Source organism: Homarus americanus, unplaced genomic scaffold (genome assembly GCF_018991925.1).
Source record: "Homarus americanus isolate GMGI-L3 unplaced genomic scaffold, GMGI_Hamer_2.0 scaffold48653, whole genome shotgun sequence".
In the NCBI taxonomy this organism is placed as follows: domain Eukaryota; kingdom Metazoa; phylum Arthropoda; class Malacostraca; order Decapoda; family Nephropidae; genus Homarus; species Homarus americanus.
In genome coordinates this window covers 21-19,510 of record NW_024750774.1, presented here as the reverse complement: position 1 = coordinate 19,510, position 19,490 = coordinate 21, and the positions used below count along the sequence as shown (strand labels likewise).

The 19,490-nt window shown below is 38.6% G+C and overlaps 1 protein-coding gene across 1 annotated transcript; it reads right to left on the bottom strand.

The window, feature by feature from the left end:
• Positions 1-186: 186 nt before the first annotated feature.
• On the bottom strand, positions 187-5,926 carry LOC121854197 (ectopic P granules protein 5 homolog). Its single transcript, XM_042348687.1, has 4 exons — positions 5,874-5,926; positions 4,897-5,003; positions 1,407-1,703; positions 187-426 (listed from the first exon to the last, which is right to left on the bottom strand). The coding sequence occupies exons 3-4, from the start codon at positions 1,650-1,652 to the stop codon at positions 202-204; spliced, it is 471 nt and encodes a 156-aa protein (XP_042204621.1). The 5' UTR covers positions 1,653-1,703; positions 4,897-5,003; positions 5,874-5,926; the 3' UTR covers positions 187-201.
• Between the last annotated feature and the right edge of the window lie 13,564 nt (positions 5,927-19,490).

The following is a 19,490-nucleotide window of genomic DNA, read 5'->3' as shown; positions in this document are numbered from 1 at the left end:
TGCAGCATTAGTAATGCAATCTTGTAACAATTCATGGACTGTGGGTACATAGTATAAACCATGTCCTTCATGACCCGCCCGCCCCACTTAGTCAAGTCTGGGGTTTTAGTGGCCACACAATTGGACCGGTGCAGCTTTTCCATTTTTGAGGGGAATTATGGAAATTTTCCTTCACTGGTTTAATAGATATAAATATTAGTATTACCATCCAAGGGTTGCAATAATCTGCCAACTAATTATTAGACTAACCTGAGAATATGTTGCCAGTCCTGTACGAAAAAGCTGTAAAAGATGAGTAGCAAATGCAAACAGCTTCATAAAGCCCTGGTGACTTGTGCAAGACACATCATAGTTGAGTGATCCATCCTCTTCCTTGATCAATAATATGTGCTGGAAGATTTCTTTGAAGGGCACTTGGTTTAAGATCTGAAAGCCCATTATATAAGAGTGAAAGATGCTGTAAGATGCAAAAATTATGAATTCTTTCTTTAACCAGGAACCTTTAAATATTAATTTGAAATCTAAATCATAACTGGAAAGCAGTGTAAAACATCAACAAAACTAATCATCTGGAGAATATGAAGTACATCAGATAAAACATGATGCTTCATACACAGAAAGCCACAAAATTTGTGTGTAGAAGTACATCTGTGTGGGTACTAAACTAAGCTATTTTTTTTACAAGTGGTCAAAGTAAGGCAGTAGATAAAAGTATTCCGCACAACACTGAATATTAAAAGCAAAGGAAAGAAAAAGAATGAAGGAAAACAAGTAATTCATGAGTGGCAAAGAAATTATTAGAGAGGAGAGGCAGAAGGAGAAAAGTGTTGCTATGAAAAGTCACAAACACTGCAGTGGTTGATAGATTGGGGAGGATTCACACAGTAATGCTGAAGGTTAAAGGCTTGTGGAAGTGAGGTTAACTGACCAGAATTGATTTGCCTACTGTACTTAATAAATAAATCCTTGAGGGTCAATGATTTCAGGTGTTAAGGCTGATTAGAGATACTATACTACAGTACAGTGAGAACACTTTGCACACTTGGAAAAATGAATGAAAAATAAATTTTCAATTGTCACAAACATAAAAAGGAGAAAAAAAAATATATATCCTAGTGACTGATGTTCAATATACGTAAATTTTTTAGATTAGTAAATAAACCAGTCATTAACAAATGAAAATTAATAGATACATCTCTCTGGTTTATTTGTGACTGCAGAAGTTCTCATGTTCACTGTTACACTAAATTAATTTAGGTGAAAAAGTGAAAGTGGGTCCCAAAGGCACAACTGCTCAACATATGATAAATGCAATTTATCCACCTGATACTAATGGGAATGATGGTATGGATAAGAAAGTACAGACATGTGTAAAACACTTTTCATCAACTTCAATGATTATCTACCTGAACAACATCATTTTCATTGAAGCGGGCCCACAGCTGAGCAGGGTCTTCCTCGTCCTCCCCAGAACTGTCAACCACCACCCAGACATTATCATTTTTATCTTCACTAAGGTTCTTATCTTCATCAACTTGACTAGGCAATGCAGTTTCTTTAAGATGATGAAGAAAATCTTCCCTGGCTTTAACTGGGTTGAGTATAGTAGAGAGCACAGTGAGGGCATGGTCTAGTGGCCAGCACCCTAACATTCCACCACAAACTCCCCCATCAATGCCATCTTGTTCCCATGGTCCTCCAATCTATCAAAAATACAGTATAATAAATTACAATACATTTTTTATCTTCCTAACACTGTATCTCAGTCATAAGATAGGGAATAACATACAATACTGGGTTAATATACATAAAAAATGATTTTACAGTATACAGTATATACCTGTACAGTAAAGCCAATGAATGTTATACATTACAAATTAATAATCACAGAAAATTTTAACCCTGTACCAATATCCTGTACTGTACAGGTTGTACCTCTCTAGTCTGGCATTCTGTGGTCCGGAAACTCCCGTGGTCCGGTACGATTTTAGTTTGTCCAATAGGTAGATAGGCAGCTCTTTTTTTTTTAACTTATCTGAATTATTATTACAGGACTATTCAATTTTTGCCCCTCAGGCCCCAATGTGGGTCAGTGACCTATGCCCGGGTGGGCTAATCCCCTTAAAAAAAAAAAAAAAACAGCCGCGGGAAATTAAGGTTTGTTTACATCCGGCAGTTCGGCTGCTCTCTCTCTCGCTCTCTCTGCTTGCCTATACAGTGACCCCTCGGTTAACGAACTCAATCCATTCCAGAAGGTCGTTCGTTAACCGAAACCATCGTTTCAATGGGTTTTTGGGTAATTGGTTCCAGCTCACCGAAAATTTCCTAAATTCAACAAAAATGGTAGAAAAGTTCACTTACTTTGAGGTGTGTATGTAGAAGGCTCCTGGATGATGATGATGGGATTTAGAATGGGGGTGGAGGAGAAGGCTGAGAAGGCATTGGGGTGGAAGTGAAGTCACCCCATGGCACCATTTCACCCATAAAATTTTAGCTCTCTTGGTGTAATTCAAGATTATTTTCTTTAAATCAACACTGCACTGCATTATATATTGTCAATATGTAAAATATATTTCAAAATGACCAATAATTTGCTTGGAAACACAGAAAAAAGCATTTAGTTGAAGAGAGTCTCAAGCAAGATGTTACCTCCAGTGAAAACAGAGAGAGACTAACGCCTGTTTGCTGTGTTAAGAGGCTGGATGCCGCGCATTAAACTAGTCACTTTACCTTCAATTATGTTCAATAATTGTTAAAATGACTAAAAAATTGAATATTAAACTTTTAAAATTATTGAATAGTATAAACTTCTTGATATTTACTAAAATAGTAAGGAATTTAAGTCCTAGAACCGATTAATGTATTGGCGGACTGATACTAAAGCTGGTTGCCCGGTCAGTGCAAGCAAAAACATGTTGAGGTCGGTTCGTAAGAAATTCGTTAACCGAATTGAAGATCCTTATGGAAGGCAGTTTGTTAACCGAAATTTCGTTAACCGAGGCGTTCGTTAAACGAGGGGTCACTGTACAAAGTACAACATTTAACCCTTCAATATATATGAGCAGTAAATAAGTGTTGCTTTCATATTCTTATGTAGAGTAATGACGATATGTTTTCACATATGCACACTTACATACGCGCAGTCTCACTTTTTTTTTTACCATTAATGGTTAGCTACTTACAGTATATTGTTCCATTTATTAACATTAAATAACATTACAGGTACTTCAAACAACCATATTATTTTTTTTACATTAATTTTACTACAGCTAAAATCATGGTCTTATTTTCTTCAGTTTTATATGTAGAACCAATCAGTCACTGATTTCGTAAGCTTTAACATAAACAATGCCGGCAGCCGTCTCGTCTCCTCTAATATTCCACGTATTATTAATAAATTGTATTGTTAATTTTGCACACACGTACATTAATTCAATAAAAACAAATTCAGAAACATTAATTAAAATATATATGAACAGTAAATAAGTGTTGCTTTCATATTCTTATGTAAAGTAATGACGATATGTTTTCACGTGTGCGCATGCGCACTTACATACGCGATCTCTCTTTTTTCTTTACCATTATCGTTAGCTACTTCTATTGTTCCATTTATTAACATTAAATAACATTACTTAAAACAACCATATTAATTTTACTACAGCTACAACCAAGGTCTTATTTTCTTCAGTTTTATATGTAGAACTAGTCAGTCACTGGCTTTGTAATCAACGAAAACAATGCTGTGTCATTTCCTCGTGTGTTTTAATATTCTACGTATTATTAATGAATTGTATTGCTCATTTTGCACACAAACATTAATTAAATAAAAAAGACATTCAGTAATAAACAATAATGAATCTTTTGTACAGAAGAGAAATGACGCTGTTTACATGATTATGCACGTCGTCTGCAAGTTAGTGGGCCGTTCAAACCCGTTGAAATTCAAGTTTCCGCTGTCCAAATTGTTTATTCATTTATTTTTTTGTTCCAATAAAATACGTTAAGAATTAAAAACTCGCGAAATTTGAGAAGTTACTATACGACATTTAACCCTTCAATATGTCTTCAAAGAGACCATGATGCAGAGAAAGTGGTGCTAGTGCTTCCAAGCATAAGCACAAAAGGGTGAATTTCCATGGTCCGGCAATTTCCATGGTACGGCACCGGTCAGGTCCCGAGGTTGCCGGACTAGAGAGGTACAACCTGTATTAATAAACTTGTATTCAATAATAAAATTAAATTTATATTTAAATGATGGCACAAAGAGTGAATGTCGCAACAATTCTGACATTTATTTAAATGATGGCACAAAGAGTGAATGTCGCAACAATTATGACATTTGTTAAAATAAAGTACAGTATAGTGTATATAAAGCCCTAAATCCAATTTTCCAGGCTTTCAAGATATATTAACAAGTCTGGTATGCTTAGCAGTCTCTAGAACCCGAGATACAATCTTCCACTTTATTTTACAAACACATAAAAGCAAGCATCCAAAACAAATCCAAAACAAAGGCCTTTTAAAAATTTCAAAAGTTCTTATTCGATATAAAAATTAAGACTTGATGAATGTTCAAAGACCCTAGCCAGTGAAACACCCTTTAGAAATTACTGCACAACAACAATACAGTATAAGATTAGAATAAATGCTAAGTTTAGCTCAGACATTGTTTCTTCTTATTTGTTTATATGGAAATACCAGTTTGTAATTCTAAAATGAGTGAGGGGTAAAGGGTAATTATTCTTAAGTTAAAAATAAAACTGTAATAAGAACTCAGACCTGATTTGGTTGTTTGACCTATATTTTCAGCCTTTAGTATTTAATTCCAGATAAAAATTAAGTGTTATCAACTTCAAATATCATAAATTAGTTACACCAATGTATACTATACAGTACCTGAATGCATGATGGAGCCCAAGCACCAACACCAGGTGGGCATCTTAAGACGTGGTTGAGAATAAACAGGTGATCTTGACGAGTTGCAACACGCAGTTGGAGGTACACTGTCCATGAAGCAATCTATATTTTGGTAATCATTCATAAACCTAAAAGAACCTAACCTAATGACAACTATATTTCAAGATACATGAATTTTCTAACCTAAACTAATACCAATTTTAAATGAGCCAAAAACTGCTCTGTCTCCAAAAATAAGAATGTACACAAAAAAGACGATGGAGGAAAATCGACTTGGAATTAAATTCTTCATTGTTAGAACCTATTGTCACCCTTAAATCAAGGCCATGTGTTAAATCTTACATTAGCCAAATACTAATCTACAGTGAATAAATCAGTAACTTTATCTCTCACCACTGTGCCACAGGTTCATTCCCTGGGTCGGATGTGAGTAGTGTGTTATGCACTGTGACTCCTCCCCCCAAAGAAATTTAGGTTGGATATAGATCTTGGGTTTTGTGACCAGGTTGGGATACATTGAGTTACCACCATACATCACATATTTATCTGGGTACTCCAGTTTCCTCCTGTAGTGACACTGGACAATGAAGATGTTAACAAAGCACAGCCTTACTGCCCCAATGAGTAGTAAGCTGACAATGTTAATAACAAAAAATTAATAAAAAATAAATCCTTTAATAAAAAAATATATTAACATTAAATTTCATGCAGTGTGGCTATCCTAAGCTTCTTCATAAAGCTTTGCTGTCGAAATTTTCTGTATGGTTATACAGCTGACTCACAACTTGTTGCTGTGCGTCACTGGGATCAGGTGGACTGGTTGGCAGTCACAGTCATTAGATTAGTACATAAGGCTAAAATCACAATTCATTGCCTTTACACTCTCTTATTATTTTAATATTAATATTGTATTGGGCAAAATCAATATAAAATAATTGTATTACTATTAAAATTACCTTGGGGCGACTGGACTTGTTCCTTCAACCATTCAGCTGATGTAAACAAACAAGGTTCTTCCTCCAGCACTATCGTACCAACCTCAGTAAGTTGTCGTGCTTCCTCTATATTGTTGTACTTTTTTTTTTTGCAACCTCAATACCTCAAGAAATATATCCCTTAAAACCTATTATTTTATTAGTGACCTCCCATTGACGCACCTGGAGGGTTTGACTTCATAAAGAACGGTTTAGTATTGTTTAGTTGACTATTTTTTAATGCTTCATTAAAAACACTTTGGTTCTTATTCACATTCTTATTTCTATTTATGTTTCATCTTATATTCAAACATTTCGATTACAATTTTAATTTGCATTCGCTTTGATACTCACTAACTTGGATTAAATTAAGATAATTATTTACAACTTTCCCGTGGCCGAAATTGATCGAAAATTATTATAAAAACGCAGGATTTTCACTGTTATTTTATAGTGGACACTGTTGTAGTCTGTGCAAATGTGTTAAAAAATGGATATCCACCAGGGAGGGGAGTGATTTACTGTGATGGTGGGAAACCTCGAGTCGCGGCATTGAGGAAGTGATGAAGGACTGTGCCGTGATCTCGATGAATGTGGCAGAACAGGTAGTGTGCAAAGTAGTGCTTGTAGTGGTAATCCCTGTTGCCAGCCCTCAGAAGCCAGGACTTTATATCCTTCCACAGCCATTCTACAGTGTTAGTGTGCACTGTAGTAACAGGGTCAACAAAGTTTTTGCTGTGGTTTACAGTTTGGTGGTTATAACCCAAGGACCCCAAGTTCGAGCCTGCTTCACTGTAGATAGTGATGCCTTACTTGATAAATTTCTGGCAAGGAGGAACTAGTGTACTGCGCACATCATTGTCATCCCTAAAAATCCCATCTAATTCATATTACGCTACATAACATTCAAATGCACAGCGCTTGTAGAACCCCAGAAAACGGGAAACATTGAGAAAGGACAACTCCCCTACTCAAGGTTCCTAGACCATGTGTGGTATGGTACCCAGGTATAATTATATCATATCAAGTGTATGTATTCATAGCATTAAGGATCACTCAGGGTAGGCATAAGATGAATGTTAAAGTCCAGTTGAGCCGGACTAGGGTACTGTAAGACTAAGTGTGGAGCAGGGTTTGAAGGTCCTACTATTTACGTCTGTGAGCGTGTAGCGAACCTAACTCCAACAGATATCATATGAAAATACATGAGAACAATGATCGGGAAAAAGGGATAAATGTATCAGAACTATGTGAGGTGTTGACAGTGATATAGAAACTATACTGGAAAGGAAATATCGTGTATGCGTCGGTATGAATTTAATACACCTCGTAGCCTCACGTGACGTATACCCACGACAGGTACAGTGATCAGAGAATCTGAGGTCTGTGTTCAAATAGTGCACTGTGTGAGAGGAGGATCCCTCATTACAGTTTTTAAGTGAAGTTGATACACCCCCGCCATGATCATTCGGCTTTTGTTTCAAGGCGCGTCATGTACCCGCCTCAGATGCCCGTTGATATTAAAATCCCAGGCATTTAACCAAGCACTAGCAAACCAAGACCTGACCTTAGTGTATAAGTTAGGATTAATATATGTGTTTATAAGAAATGAGTGACAATATACCGTAAAGTGTTCAGGGGAGAACCATAAGAAACAAAAATGTAAATTGAGGATTGGAAACTGTAGGCCTATGTGACGAGAAGCGGCGGGAAGCCGGCCTTAGTCTTTCCCGTTCTGCCGTCAACACAGGTCAGTGTCCTAGCGGGCTATATCCCGCCCTACAATTAAGGTTGATAAATAACAGTGACTACAGTTTAAAGCTTTGCCGGATATATAAGTGTGATAGGGATGTGTTAAGGGATGGGATAACCGCCCGTCAGGCATTATTGCTTAGTCTTTCCCGTTCTGCCGTCAACACAGGTGCCACGTGGTTGGGGTATCTTGCCGCCCAGCCGCCATTGTCTCCTGGAGCGCCACACCAGGTGGGGAATTACTCCCCACTATACCAGTCCACTATGAACCGGTGGATTCCCAGCGCACCACTCCACATGAATAGTCACAACTAAGGAGACCGTGAGAAACTGCGGTCGTCACTTGGAGCGACCTATAATACCAGGCGTAGAAATAGTGCTGGTATGTCTCTAGGTCAAGCCCTCGTCCTTACCCACCGAGGGCGGTGTGCGAACGAGGGGCCCGTGGTGTAGACCTAAAAGTCACAAGGAGTCACATACTTGCAGGTATGGAGTGTAACAGGTGTGTTGCGATGGTGCTACTATGTATGATAACCGACGGTGCTACAAGCCACACCAGTGGAACAGTCTGATGTGTTAAGGGATATTGTAAGAAGGAACGACCGAGATACGGCGTTCACCGATTGTTGTGCAATAAGTGGGTGGATGACCCGCCAGTAATGTAGGAGTCTGGGGCCCAGTTGGGTAACCAAAATTCCGTTGTTCTTCTGAGGAAGGCCAGTTCATGTATGTTTTTTTTACCAGTGTGTTTTATAAGAAATAAATCAATGAAGACATGTTATGGTTTCACCCTTCTTTACCCTTATCGATCTGATCAATGGAAAACCTAACCCAATGCCTAGTTCACTCTGCCCGCTACCTAACGAGCTACATGCTGTCCAGAGGGGGTCTGGTGGCAGCGACCCTTAGAAATTAAGATTAGAGTTAAGTTATCCCCTTAGATTTAGTGACCCCAGATCTGGCAGTATACTAGGGTGTTGGCATCTCTTTTCAGCTGGCATAACAAACATGCGTCCCATCCACGGTGCCGCCAAAAACCCAGACACCCTTCACTAAGTGGCCACGTTAGAATTTCCTCTTTCAAAACTTATTTTCGTCAATTTCTACTATTCTATTTGGGCTGCCAATAGGTTCCAGGTTTTCTATCCAGTGCATACACACCTCACTGCAAAAATGTTTCCAGTCAACAACACACTTGGGGCTCATACCCAGTTCTATTTCACAATATGTCTGTGTAAAAGACATTTGTTTAAAAAAAATGTAATAAATAAAATCAAAACACTGGGCTGAATCTTGGCATTTTCAAGCCAAGTTCCTTTATATGGACTGCCCGGAAGACAAACTAGTGGGCACCTAGGCGCCTAATTATCTATGAAATGAAAAATTTGCACAATAAATGATTATCATATCAGAACTCACTGATGAAAATAATATAAGAAAATAAACAGTATTAAAAGTAACTCGCCCACGGATTAGTCTTATATATTAACCGTTTTATATTCTAATTTCGAAAATATCTATATTTTTTGAGAAATTAGTAGATACTGAAAATAATAAAACAATATTTAGGGCTCTGAACAGCGGTAAGAGGCTAGCTTGTTAAATGTAAACAAACGTGACTCAAGCACCAACACCAGGTGGGCATCTTAAGACGTGGTTGAGAATAAACAGGTGATCTTGACGAGTTGCAACACGCAGTTGGAGGTACACTGTCCATGAAGCAATCTATATTTTGGTAATCATTCATAAACCTAAAAGAACCTAACCTAATGACAACTATATTTCAAGATACATGAATTTTCTAACCTAAACTAATACCAATTTTAAATGAGCCAAAAACTGCTCTGTCTCCAAAAATAAGAATGTACACAAAAAAGACGATGGAGGAAAATCGACTTGGAATTAAATTCTTCATTGTTAGAACCTATTGTCACCCTTAAATCAAGGCCATGTGTTAAATCTTACATTAGCCAAATACTAATCTACAGTGAATAAATCAGTAACTTTATCTCTCACCACTGTGCCACAGGTTCATTCCCTGGGTCGGATGTGAGTAGTGTGTTATGCACTGTGACTCCTCCCCCCAAAGAAATTTAGGTTGGATATAGATCTTGGGTTTTGTGACCAGGTTGGGATACATTGAGTTACCACCATACATCACATATTTATCTGGGTACTCCAGTTTCCTCCTGTAGTGACACTGGACAATGAAGATGTTAACAAAGCACAGCCTTACTGCCCCAATGAGTAGTAAGCTGACAATGTTAATAACAAAAAATTAATAAAAAATAAATCCTTTAATAAAAAAATATATTAACATTAAATTTCATGCAGTGTGGCTATCCTAAGCTTCTTCATAAAGCTTTGCTGTCGAAATTTTCTGTATGGTTATATAGCTGACTCACAACTTGTTGCTGTGCGTCACTGGGATCAGGTGGACTGGTTGGCAGTCACAGTCATTAGATTAGTACATAAGGCTAAAATCACAATTCATTGCCTTTACACTCTCTTATTATTTTAATATTAATATTGTATTGGGCAAAATCAATATAAAATAATTGTATTACTATTAAAATTACCTTGGGGCGACTGGACTTGTTCCTTCAACCATTCAGCTGATGTAAACAAACAAGGTTCTTCCTCCAGCACTATCGTACCAACCTCAGTAAGTTGTCGTGCTTCCTCTATATTGTTGTACTTTTTTTTTTTGCAACCTCAATACCTCAAGAAATATATCCCTTAAAACCTATTATTTTATTAGTGACCTCCCATTGACGCACCTGGAGGGTTTGACTTCATAAAGAACGGTTTAGTATTGTTTAGTTGACTATTTTTTAATGCTTCATTAAAAACACTTTGGTTCTTATTCACATTCTTATTTCTATTTATGTTTCATCTTATATTCAAACATTTCGATTACAATTTTAATTTGCATTCGCTTTGATACTCACTAACTTGGATTAAATTAAGATAATTATTTACAACTTTCCCGTGGCCGAAATTGATCGAAAATTATTATAAAAACGCAGGATTTTCACTGTTATTTTATAGTGGACACTGTTGTAGTCTGTGCAAATGTGTTAAAAAATGGATATCCACCAGGGAGGGGAGTGATTTACGGTGATGGTGGGAAACCTCGAGTCGCGGCATTGAGGAAGTGATGAAGGACTGTGCCGTGGTCTCGATGAATGTGGCAGAACAGGTAGTGTGCAAAGTAGTGCTTGTAGTGGTAATTTCTGTTGCCAGCCCTCAGAACCCAGGACTTTATATCCTTCCACAGCCATTCTACAGTGTTAGTGTGCACTGTAGTAACAGGGTCAACAAAGTTTTTGCTGTGGTTTACAGTTTGGTGGTTATAACCCAAGGACCCCAAGTTCGAGCCTGCTTCACTGTAGATAGTGATGCCTTACTTGATAAATTTCTGGCACGGAGGAACTAGGGTGTTGGCATCTCTTTTCAGCTGGCATAACAAACATGCGTCCCATCCACGGTGCCACCAAAAACCCAGACACCCTTCACTAAGTGGCCACGTTAGAATTTCCTCTTTCAAAACTTATTTTCGTCAATTTCTACTATTCTATTTGGGCTGCCAATAGGTTCCAGGTTTTCTATCCAGTGCATACACACCTCACTGCAAAAATTTTTCCAGTCAACAACACACTTGGGGCTCTTACCCAGTTCTATTTCACAATATGTCTGTGTAAAATACATTTGTTAAAAAAAATGTAATAAATAAAATCAAAACACTGGGCTGAATCTTGGCATTTTCAAGCCAAGTTCCTTTATATGGACTGCCCGGAAGACAAACTAGTGCGCACCTAGGCGCCTAATTATCTATGAAATGAAAAATTTGCACAATAAATGATTATCATATCCACTAGCGTAGCTAGGAGGAAGGGGCGGTCCGCCCCGGGCGGCACTTTTGGGTCTGCTCATCACCCATATCTGCAGCTACTGGAGACGTTAATCCATCCCTTTGTATCGGCGGCAAGTTAATCCTTGTCGTGTTTGACCTAACACCTGACCCACATCTGTCTCCTACTATTCAGAACGAGTTTATAGAAATTTTGGGAGAAAACGTAAGAAGCAAAGTCATCAAGCAAGTAAAAGAAGCAAAGTACTTTTCCATGATATTCGACAGCACTCCTGATATTTCACATAAGGATCAAACGTGCCAAGTTTTACGCTATGTTATGATCGATGGAGATAAAGTGAAGGTTGTGGAATCATTTGTCGATTTCATTGAAACAAAAGGTAAAACCGCCGAGAATATTTCAATGATGATTTTGGAAAAATTTGAGAAAGACGGAATTGATATTCAAAATTGTCGAGGGCAAGCATATGATAATGCTGCGGTGATGGCTGGTGTTCATACTGGTGTTCAGAAACGTATCAAGGAAATTAATAAAAAAGCAGAATTTGTCGCTTGTACAAATCACTCGCTGAATTTGGCGGGTGTTCATGCAGCTTCTGTTGCTGTGAATTCTGTTACCTTTTTTGGATGTGTGGAACGTTTGTTTGTATTTTTTTCTTCATCAACCCATCGCTGGGATGTTCTAACTTCAGTCACTGGTCAAAGTGTCAAGTGCATAATAGAAACTCGGTGGAGTGCGAGGGGAGAAGCTGTAAGTGTTGTAAAGAAACATTTCTCAAAAATCTTAAGTGCCCTAGAAAAGTTAACTGGTGAAGAAGAAAATACAGCTACCAGGGCAGATGCTGGTGTTCTACTTGGTGCGTTGCAATCATTTTCCTTTTTGTGCTTTCTTGGCCTGTGGGGACCCGTCCTTCTAGAAATTAACGACACACAGACTTACCTCCAAACCAAGGGCTTGAACATACAACAATGTGATATAAAACTCAGGGCATTAGAAACATTTCTAGGTGAAAACAGGGACAAGCTAGTGAGTAATGGAGTTAACTATGCCAAAGAAATTTGCAATGATCTGGGGATAGTCATGGAGCGTCAGCGTCGACCCAAAAAGAAGAAACAAATGTTTGGTGAAGGATCACGAGATGCTGAATTGCCATACGACATTGAATTGAGGAGATAAATGTTTTCTTCGCTGGACAGAGTGATCCAAGAAATAACTTTGAGATTTCAACAGCTTCATGAACTTGCTGAGAAATATGCCTCCCTTACCCCATTGAATCTTTTGGATGATAAATATGAGTGTCAAATAGATCACGATCACGACGACATTGATAAAGAGGAGTTCCTCGTTGAGAGAAAAAGACTTCAGCATTTTGTTGCTGTTGCTGCTATAACTATTAAAGACAGAATACAGACGTGGAAAGAAGGCCCCCTTGAACTTTTGCAGTTTATTCAAAAGTATAACCTTGGGAACTCGGTTCCAAATATATTAATAATGCTGAGGATTTTCCTCACAATTGCTGTTAGTGTTGCTACCTGTGAGAGGAGTTTTTCGAAACTAAAACTGATCAAGAATTACTTAAGATCTACTATGAGCACCTTGCGGTTGAGAAATCTTGCCATACTGTCTATAGAGCGACAATTGACAGATGAAATAGTTTTTGACAATGTCATTGAAGAATTTGCCAACAAAAAAACAAGAAAAGTTACTTTGTAGAAAGTTGTAGTTTTCATTTCAGAAATAAAGATGGTCCTAATTTTTTACACTTTTTTTACTTTTTTCCCTATCCTATATGTCGTTTTTGCTTTTTGTTTAACTGTTACTTATAAAGTTTAAGTATGTTTGGGGTGTATTTAAAGCATACTATATTTGAGTATGTGAAAGTAAAGTTGTAGTTTTAATTTCAGAAATAAAGATGGTCCTAATTTTTTACACTTTTTTACTTTTTTCCCTATCCTATATGTCGTTTTAGCTTTTTGTTTAACTGTTACTTATAAAGTTTAAGTATGTTTGGTGTGTATTTAAAGCATACTATATTTGAGTATGTGAAAGTACAGTAATATTATAATGGTACACAAACTATTTAATATATATATATATATATATATATATATATATATAAATATATATATATATATATATATATATATATATATATATATATATAAGAGTGAGTCACTGTGCAATATGTATTTTTTGTGGGGGCACGGGGGGGGGCAAACTCAAGGGCCGCCCCGGGCGGCACACACTCTAGCTACGCCACTGATCATATCAGAACTCACTGATGAAAATAATATAAGAAAATACAGTATTAAAAGTAACTCGTCCACGGATTAGTCTTATATATTAACCGTTTTATATTCTAATTAAGAAAATATCTATATTTTTTGAGAAATTAGTAGATACTGAAAATAATAAAATAATATTTTGGGCTCTGAACAGCGGTAAGAGGCTAGCTTGTTAAATGTAAACAAACGTGACTCAAGCAACTGAATTATTAAGTCTTACGAGAAGGTTGTACAGATATCTAGACGGTCCATGTCCGTCCCTTGTAATGATCTTCAAGAGCGAGGTGCTTCCCAGCCTGGAGTACTGTCACCCTGCCTGGTCCCTGAGATATGTTAGGGATTGTCCGTTGATTGAAAATGTTCAGAAGGCCACTAGACTGATGCCGGCACTTCGGCACCTCAGCTACCCAAAGAGATTAGAACGCCTGCAATTGCCTACAGACGGGCAAGGGACTGAATTGAAGTGTATAACCATCTCAAAGGGCACTCATCAGTTGAGTGTCCTTACCTTATTATTATATTTTCGCCCTCAGCCCCTAATGTGGATCATTATCCTTTGCCCTGGTGGGATAAACCCATAAAAAAAGAAGAAAGTAACTACTGTATACGAGGATAGTGAGTCGGTCATGTAGTTATATCCAAGGCCTTGGCTATAACCGCCTCCACACACGTTTAGTTCTTGCACATACACACCAATGCTCTTAATTTTCTTGCTTTTTGTTATATTTTCTTCTATTTCTAAGCCATATTAGAGTATTGTAATGATTTTCAACAACTTTTATAGTTTCATTACATGTAACAATAAACTCAATGGCTGAAGTCGTGAGACGGCAACGTAGTCATAGCCTACCGCCTACACACGACACACACGTTCAGTTCCCACAAATACACAACCAGCACTTCATTGTTATTATTTTATAGTTTATTGTAGTGTAACGACCACGGTCATACACGTCAGTTAACACCAAAATCAAATGATTCATATAACGCTCAACAGCCCACAAAACATGTACCTCTGCTTTTATTTTGAGTCCTCCATCTGAGGAGTCCGTTTTCTCATCACTTCAAGACACCTCAGTCTTCCGTTATCCCATATTCTCTGACTTACTGAAACCAACCTCTCTATAAAATGAATTTGAATGTGAGAGAGAACACCCTTGTTTTGAGTCAACTTAGGTATGTCTGTTTAAAGTTGGAACATTCAAGATCCATTGTGAGTGGTGTTGAACGCTTCAACTGTCCTTATTGTTAGTAAGACGTGTCAAGTAGGCGAGTGTTGAGTTTGCCAGCTAGAGTGGCGTATTTTATGTCGTCCGTGGGGATACCCATGAGTTTCTGATCGCTACTGAAGTTATGTTATTTTGTCGCCCCGACATCAGAGAATCTGATGTTTATAGTTTAGTTAGTGTCAGTTGTCTATTTAAGAAAGTCATTAATCTCCTGAACAGTTCCTGTCAAACTCAAAATTCTCCAAGACTTAACGGCCGTCTGACCTGGGATGTGGTTTGCGGTCAGGCCAATAGAGTTGCGAACGCATATATAACTCCATTTCACCTCTTTACTGACAAACTCAATCTCTGATTAAATCATAAATATAGATGTAGAAAATTAGCCTCATCTGTGACACTGACGGTCACAGCTAGGTGTCCAATGACTACTTTGAATAGAGGGCCTATTGTTAGTAAAATTAGTCTTTCTAGTAGGAATATGCCCTCAGGCCCGTATATATGCAGGCGCGCGAGGAGAAATCACTCTTTCTGTGATTTCTCCTCCACGTCTCCAGGTATGTTCACGTGTGTTCCACGCCGCCATCTTAACTCAGTTTAACTTAGTCATTTTTGTGAATATCAGTGTTCATGTTTTAACATAGAACCTTCCTTGCCAATTGAGTCAAGTAAAGTAGAGATCTAGCTATCTTCTGAACCAGTGCCAGACGTATGTTTTGTATAGTTAAGTTAAATATTCACTCCTGTGATTTTTCCTTCACCTCTCCAGACGCTGTTGTGGGGGTAGTCAACCTTTCCCTGGCCAGGCGCTCCGAGCTAGCGCGTGAGCCTGGAAACAACTTTGGCCCACTGACTCCGTCGTATGATCATGGTCTATCTACTGTTCTTGGTTATATGTATGGAGCCGTATTAATATCCATGCTTAGGGATGACTAGCAGAAATATAGTCATCCCAGGTTAAGTATTGAACCACTGAATGAGAGTTCAAGGTACCAGGTTGTTCCTTGCGAACTAACAGGAGGTATTGTATGTTACTATAATTGTGGAGTTGTCCAGTGTGTTATGTATTCGTCGGTAGAGCCACGAAAGGATACCTGAGAGTATGAAGTTATAACCACGAATTGAGGAGGAAATTTGTTCCTTGTTAAAGTAAGACCTGCGGGTCCAGTGTTATTGACAGTGTGTAGTCATTTCTAAATCTTACTTGTCAAAGAAATAAGACAACAGTTGTCGAATGAAGTAATGAGTAATAGTTGTTGAATGGTATAAGTACTTGGAGTTGTTTAATGGTATAATAAGTAGTTGGAGGTGGTGAATGAGGTAATAAGTTCTTAAAGTGTTTGATGACTTAATAAGTTAATTCCGGTTCTGTTTAGCCTAAGTGAATTTAAGATGCATCTTCTCCACTAACTGTGTTAATAAATATTGAATTAGTAATCTATGAGTATCACCACTCTACTCCTCCTAACATTGGTTCCCAGAAAATAATACTTACTCACGTGCCTATACATCTACCACACTACCCAAAACCCTTTCATGAGTTATGTTATATAATGAAAAGTCTGGGTGGTGGCAGCTACCCTGTATAAGTATAAAAAGAGTTGTACTAAGAGTGACATGGTTCCCCAGACTAACCCATGTATAAGAATAGACATAAAACAGAGTATACTCCCGAAAGGTAAGAACATTGAAACTGAGAATGTAATATATATGAACGAAATGAAAGACTTGGAAAGTACAAGAAAAAAAAGATAAGACAGGTATGTACATTGTGGAACTAACGGCACCGCATAGAAATTATTAAATATATACATCGTGAAAGTTTAAGATAAAGAACATACATAACTGAGAAGAGAATGACTTGTAGAAGAATCTAAAGTATACTCATAACTAAAGAATTGAAGAATCATAACAGAAAAGAATATCTGGATGGTAAATTATGAAAAGAGAAAACTCGGCCCGTTACAGCAGTATATCTTCTTTATTTCTAATCCACATTAAAGTATTGTGTACATTGTTCCACAACTTTTATAATTTCACTACATGTAACAACCGTGACGGCTGGGCTGGCGAGTCAGCATAGTTTACTTCCCAACACATATGCATCAAACTCTTAATTTTTTTTTTTTTTTAAATCATATATTATTTATTTCTAAGTTGCCCTGTTCATACGGAGTGGAATAACTGTTAAAGATGTCCATTTTTCTGAGGCAACTTTGTGATGTTAGCCTGTAGCACTGAGATTATATGATTTATTGGGGGATCCTAAGAGTGATTTTCACCTAACCGGAAAAACTTTATCCTTCCCCTCTTAATGTCTGAAAATGCCAGATAACTGGGATTCTGCAATGCCGGGAAAAATTCTGAGGATGTGCATTTTTTTCCGGGGAAGAGAAAATTCGTCTCAATACCTGGAAATTTACAATTTCCTGAAGAGCTCTGCAATAAATTTTCTGGCTAACAAGGATATCACTGTTGGCAAGCGCTGAGGATGCACTGGCTCCTGAATGTATCTGAACTTGCTAAAGTGCTGGTCAAGTCTGGTCTTGAAACAGCTCACACTTGGTGCAGTTGTAGTGGATTCCTCCCCTACAAACGCTGTTTGTCGCTGAGTATCCGACCTCGCGAATTCCCCAGTGTATGCCTCGTGGTCTAGGTCAACCAGCGCCACCTTACATGACGGAGGTCAACTATTAAGCCACGCCTACCTCCGCTATATAAGACCTGACCTCGTGGTGACCTACCTCTCTTTCTACTTACAGCCGCAGCAAGCAACACCTCATCCTCCACTCCTGCCTGGCGGCCCTCGCTCCCGCCGGCGACTATGCCGCCCTTCAAGCTGCCTCTCCTCCTCTGAGGACCCTCACCAACCAGCTCTCTCTACATCACGCTTGTAACCATGCTGCCTTCCCACCACCAAGCTGCACTGTACATCCAATACTGTCATGGTCAAGTTGACTGCTGATCCATTTAACTAATGATTCTTATTAAACTCCACGCCCGCAAAACATGAGTGAGTTAGCGACCCCTGAGAATATAAGGGCCTGCACTGCCACCATTTTATAATGGACTGTGTGTCAGTAACAATTCTTTTTACTCTCATACTTATTACCATTGGTAGCGTGACGAGAGGAGGCTCGTGGGTATATGTAATGATAGTATCAAGTAATAGGGAAGAAATAACGGTAGATACTGTAGGTAAATAATAGACACAATATACAAATACAAAATTTATTTAAACATTAATATGGATGTAGGAAAAGAATATATATGTACCAACAGACAAAATCTGGTACTATGCCCTCAGGCTCAACATACTCACACCACTACTGGGTGGACATACTCAATAAGACTCACACCACTACTGGGTGGACATACTCAATAACACATAACTCTTATAGTCACTTAGCACCATAAAGACCAGGGACAACTGCCACTACAACACTCGGTCGTCAGGAGTGATACTCAAACAACCGCCATGGGGTCCTGCCACCATGGGTACTTTCCGACGAACTCTGAAGATCCCAGTGGATTAACCCCACCACACAAATAGCCCTACTGAGTTAGACACTCATCCACCAATGATGGGGGCTGGTAGTGGTGTGTGGCTTGGTGATCCGGGGTCACCTCGCAGGCCGAGCGTCAGGGCCAGACCAGCCAGCTATGGGGGCCATAGGTAGTCTGAAGTGTCTGACGGTCGGGTCTCCCGAAGGTAACTGATCCTACTGGACCTCGGACATCTCCCCAGACATAGTGGATACAACATCCACCCTACAGACACGGCCTAGGCTGCGTTAGGGACCTGTATGGGTGAAGGGGCGAGCACTTACTCACAGTGACACGACATCACATTTCAGGGGACGTTAAAGACGTAAATATGACTTCACTCAGAGCATATCAACTACGTTACTGTAACACTTGCACAATCAACTATTAATTGGGTGAAATCACTTAAAGAAGGGCGAATTACAACACAGAGTGGAATGGCCTACCTGTATGGGTGAAGGGGCGAGCACTTACTAGCCGTTGAAATGCCCGCGGCACCCTCACTCAAAATAGGTCAGGGAGTCCACCTACTTCTATTTCGATGAATTAATTTACTGTACACTCTGACGTTGAAACTGAGACTATGAACTCAGTTTCATTCCCTACTATTATCCTCACTAACAATGCTCTAAATGAGCTATCAAAAGCAAAATTAAATTGATTACAAGGGGTTGGATGGCAACAGGTCCCAACATACAGCGTCTTGCTACGAAATCTGCGGATTATATTCAAAGTTACCTTTAGACCAGGGGTCACCAAACTTTTTTCACAGTGGGCCGGATAACTGAAAGAATGACGAGCGCGGGCCGCATAATCATTCTGTTCAATACTTGCAAGCCAGAACGAAAGCTCTGGTAACGTCAGAGCATAGGCGGAGCTACCACGAGCCGGGGAAGGACTTGGGATCCGGCCCGC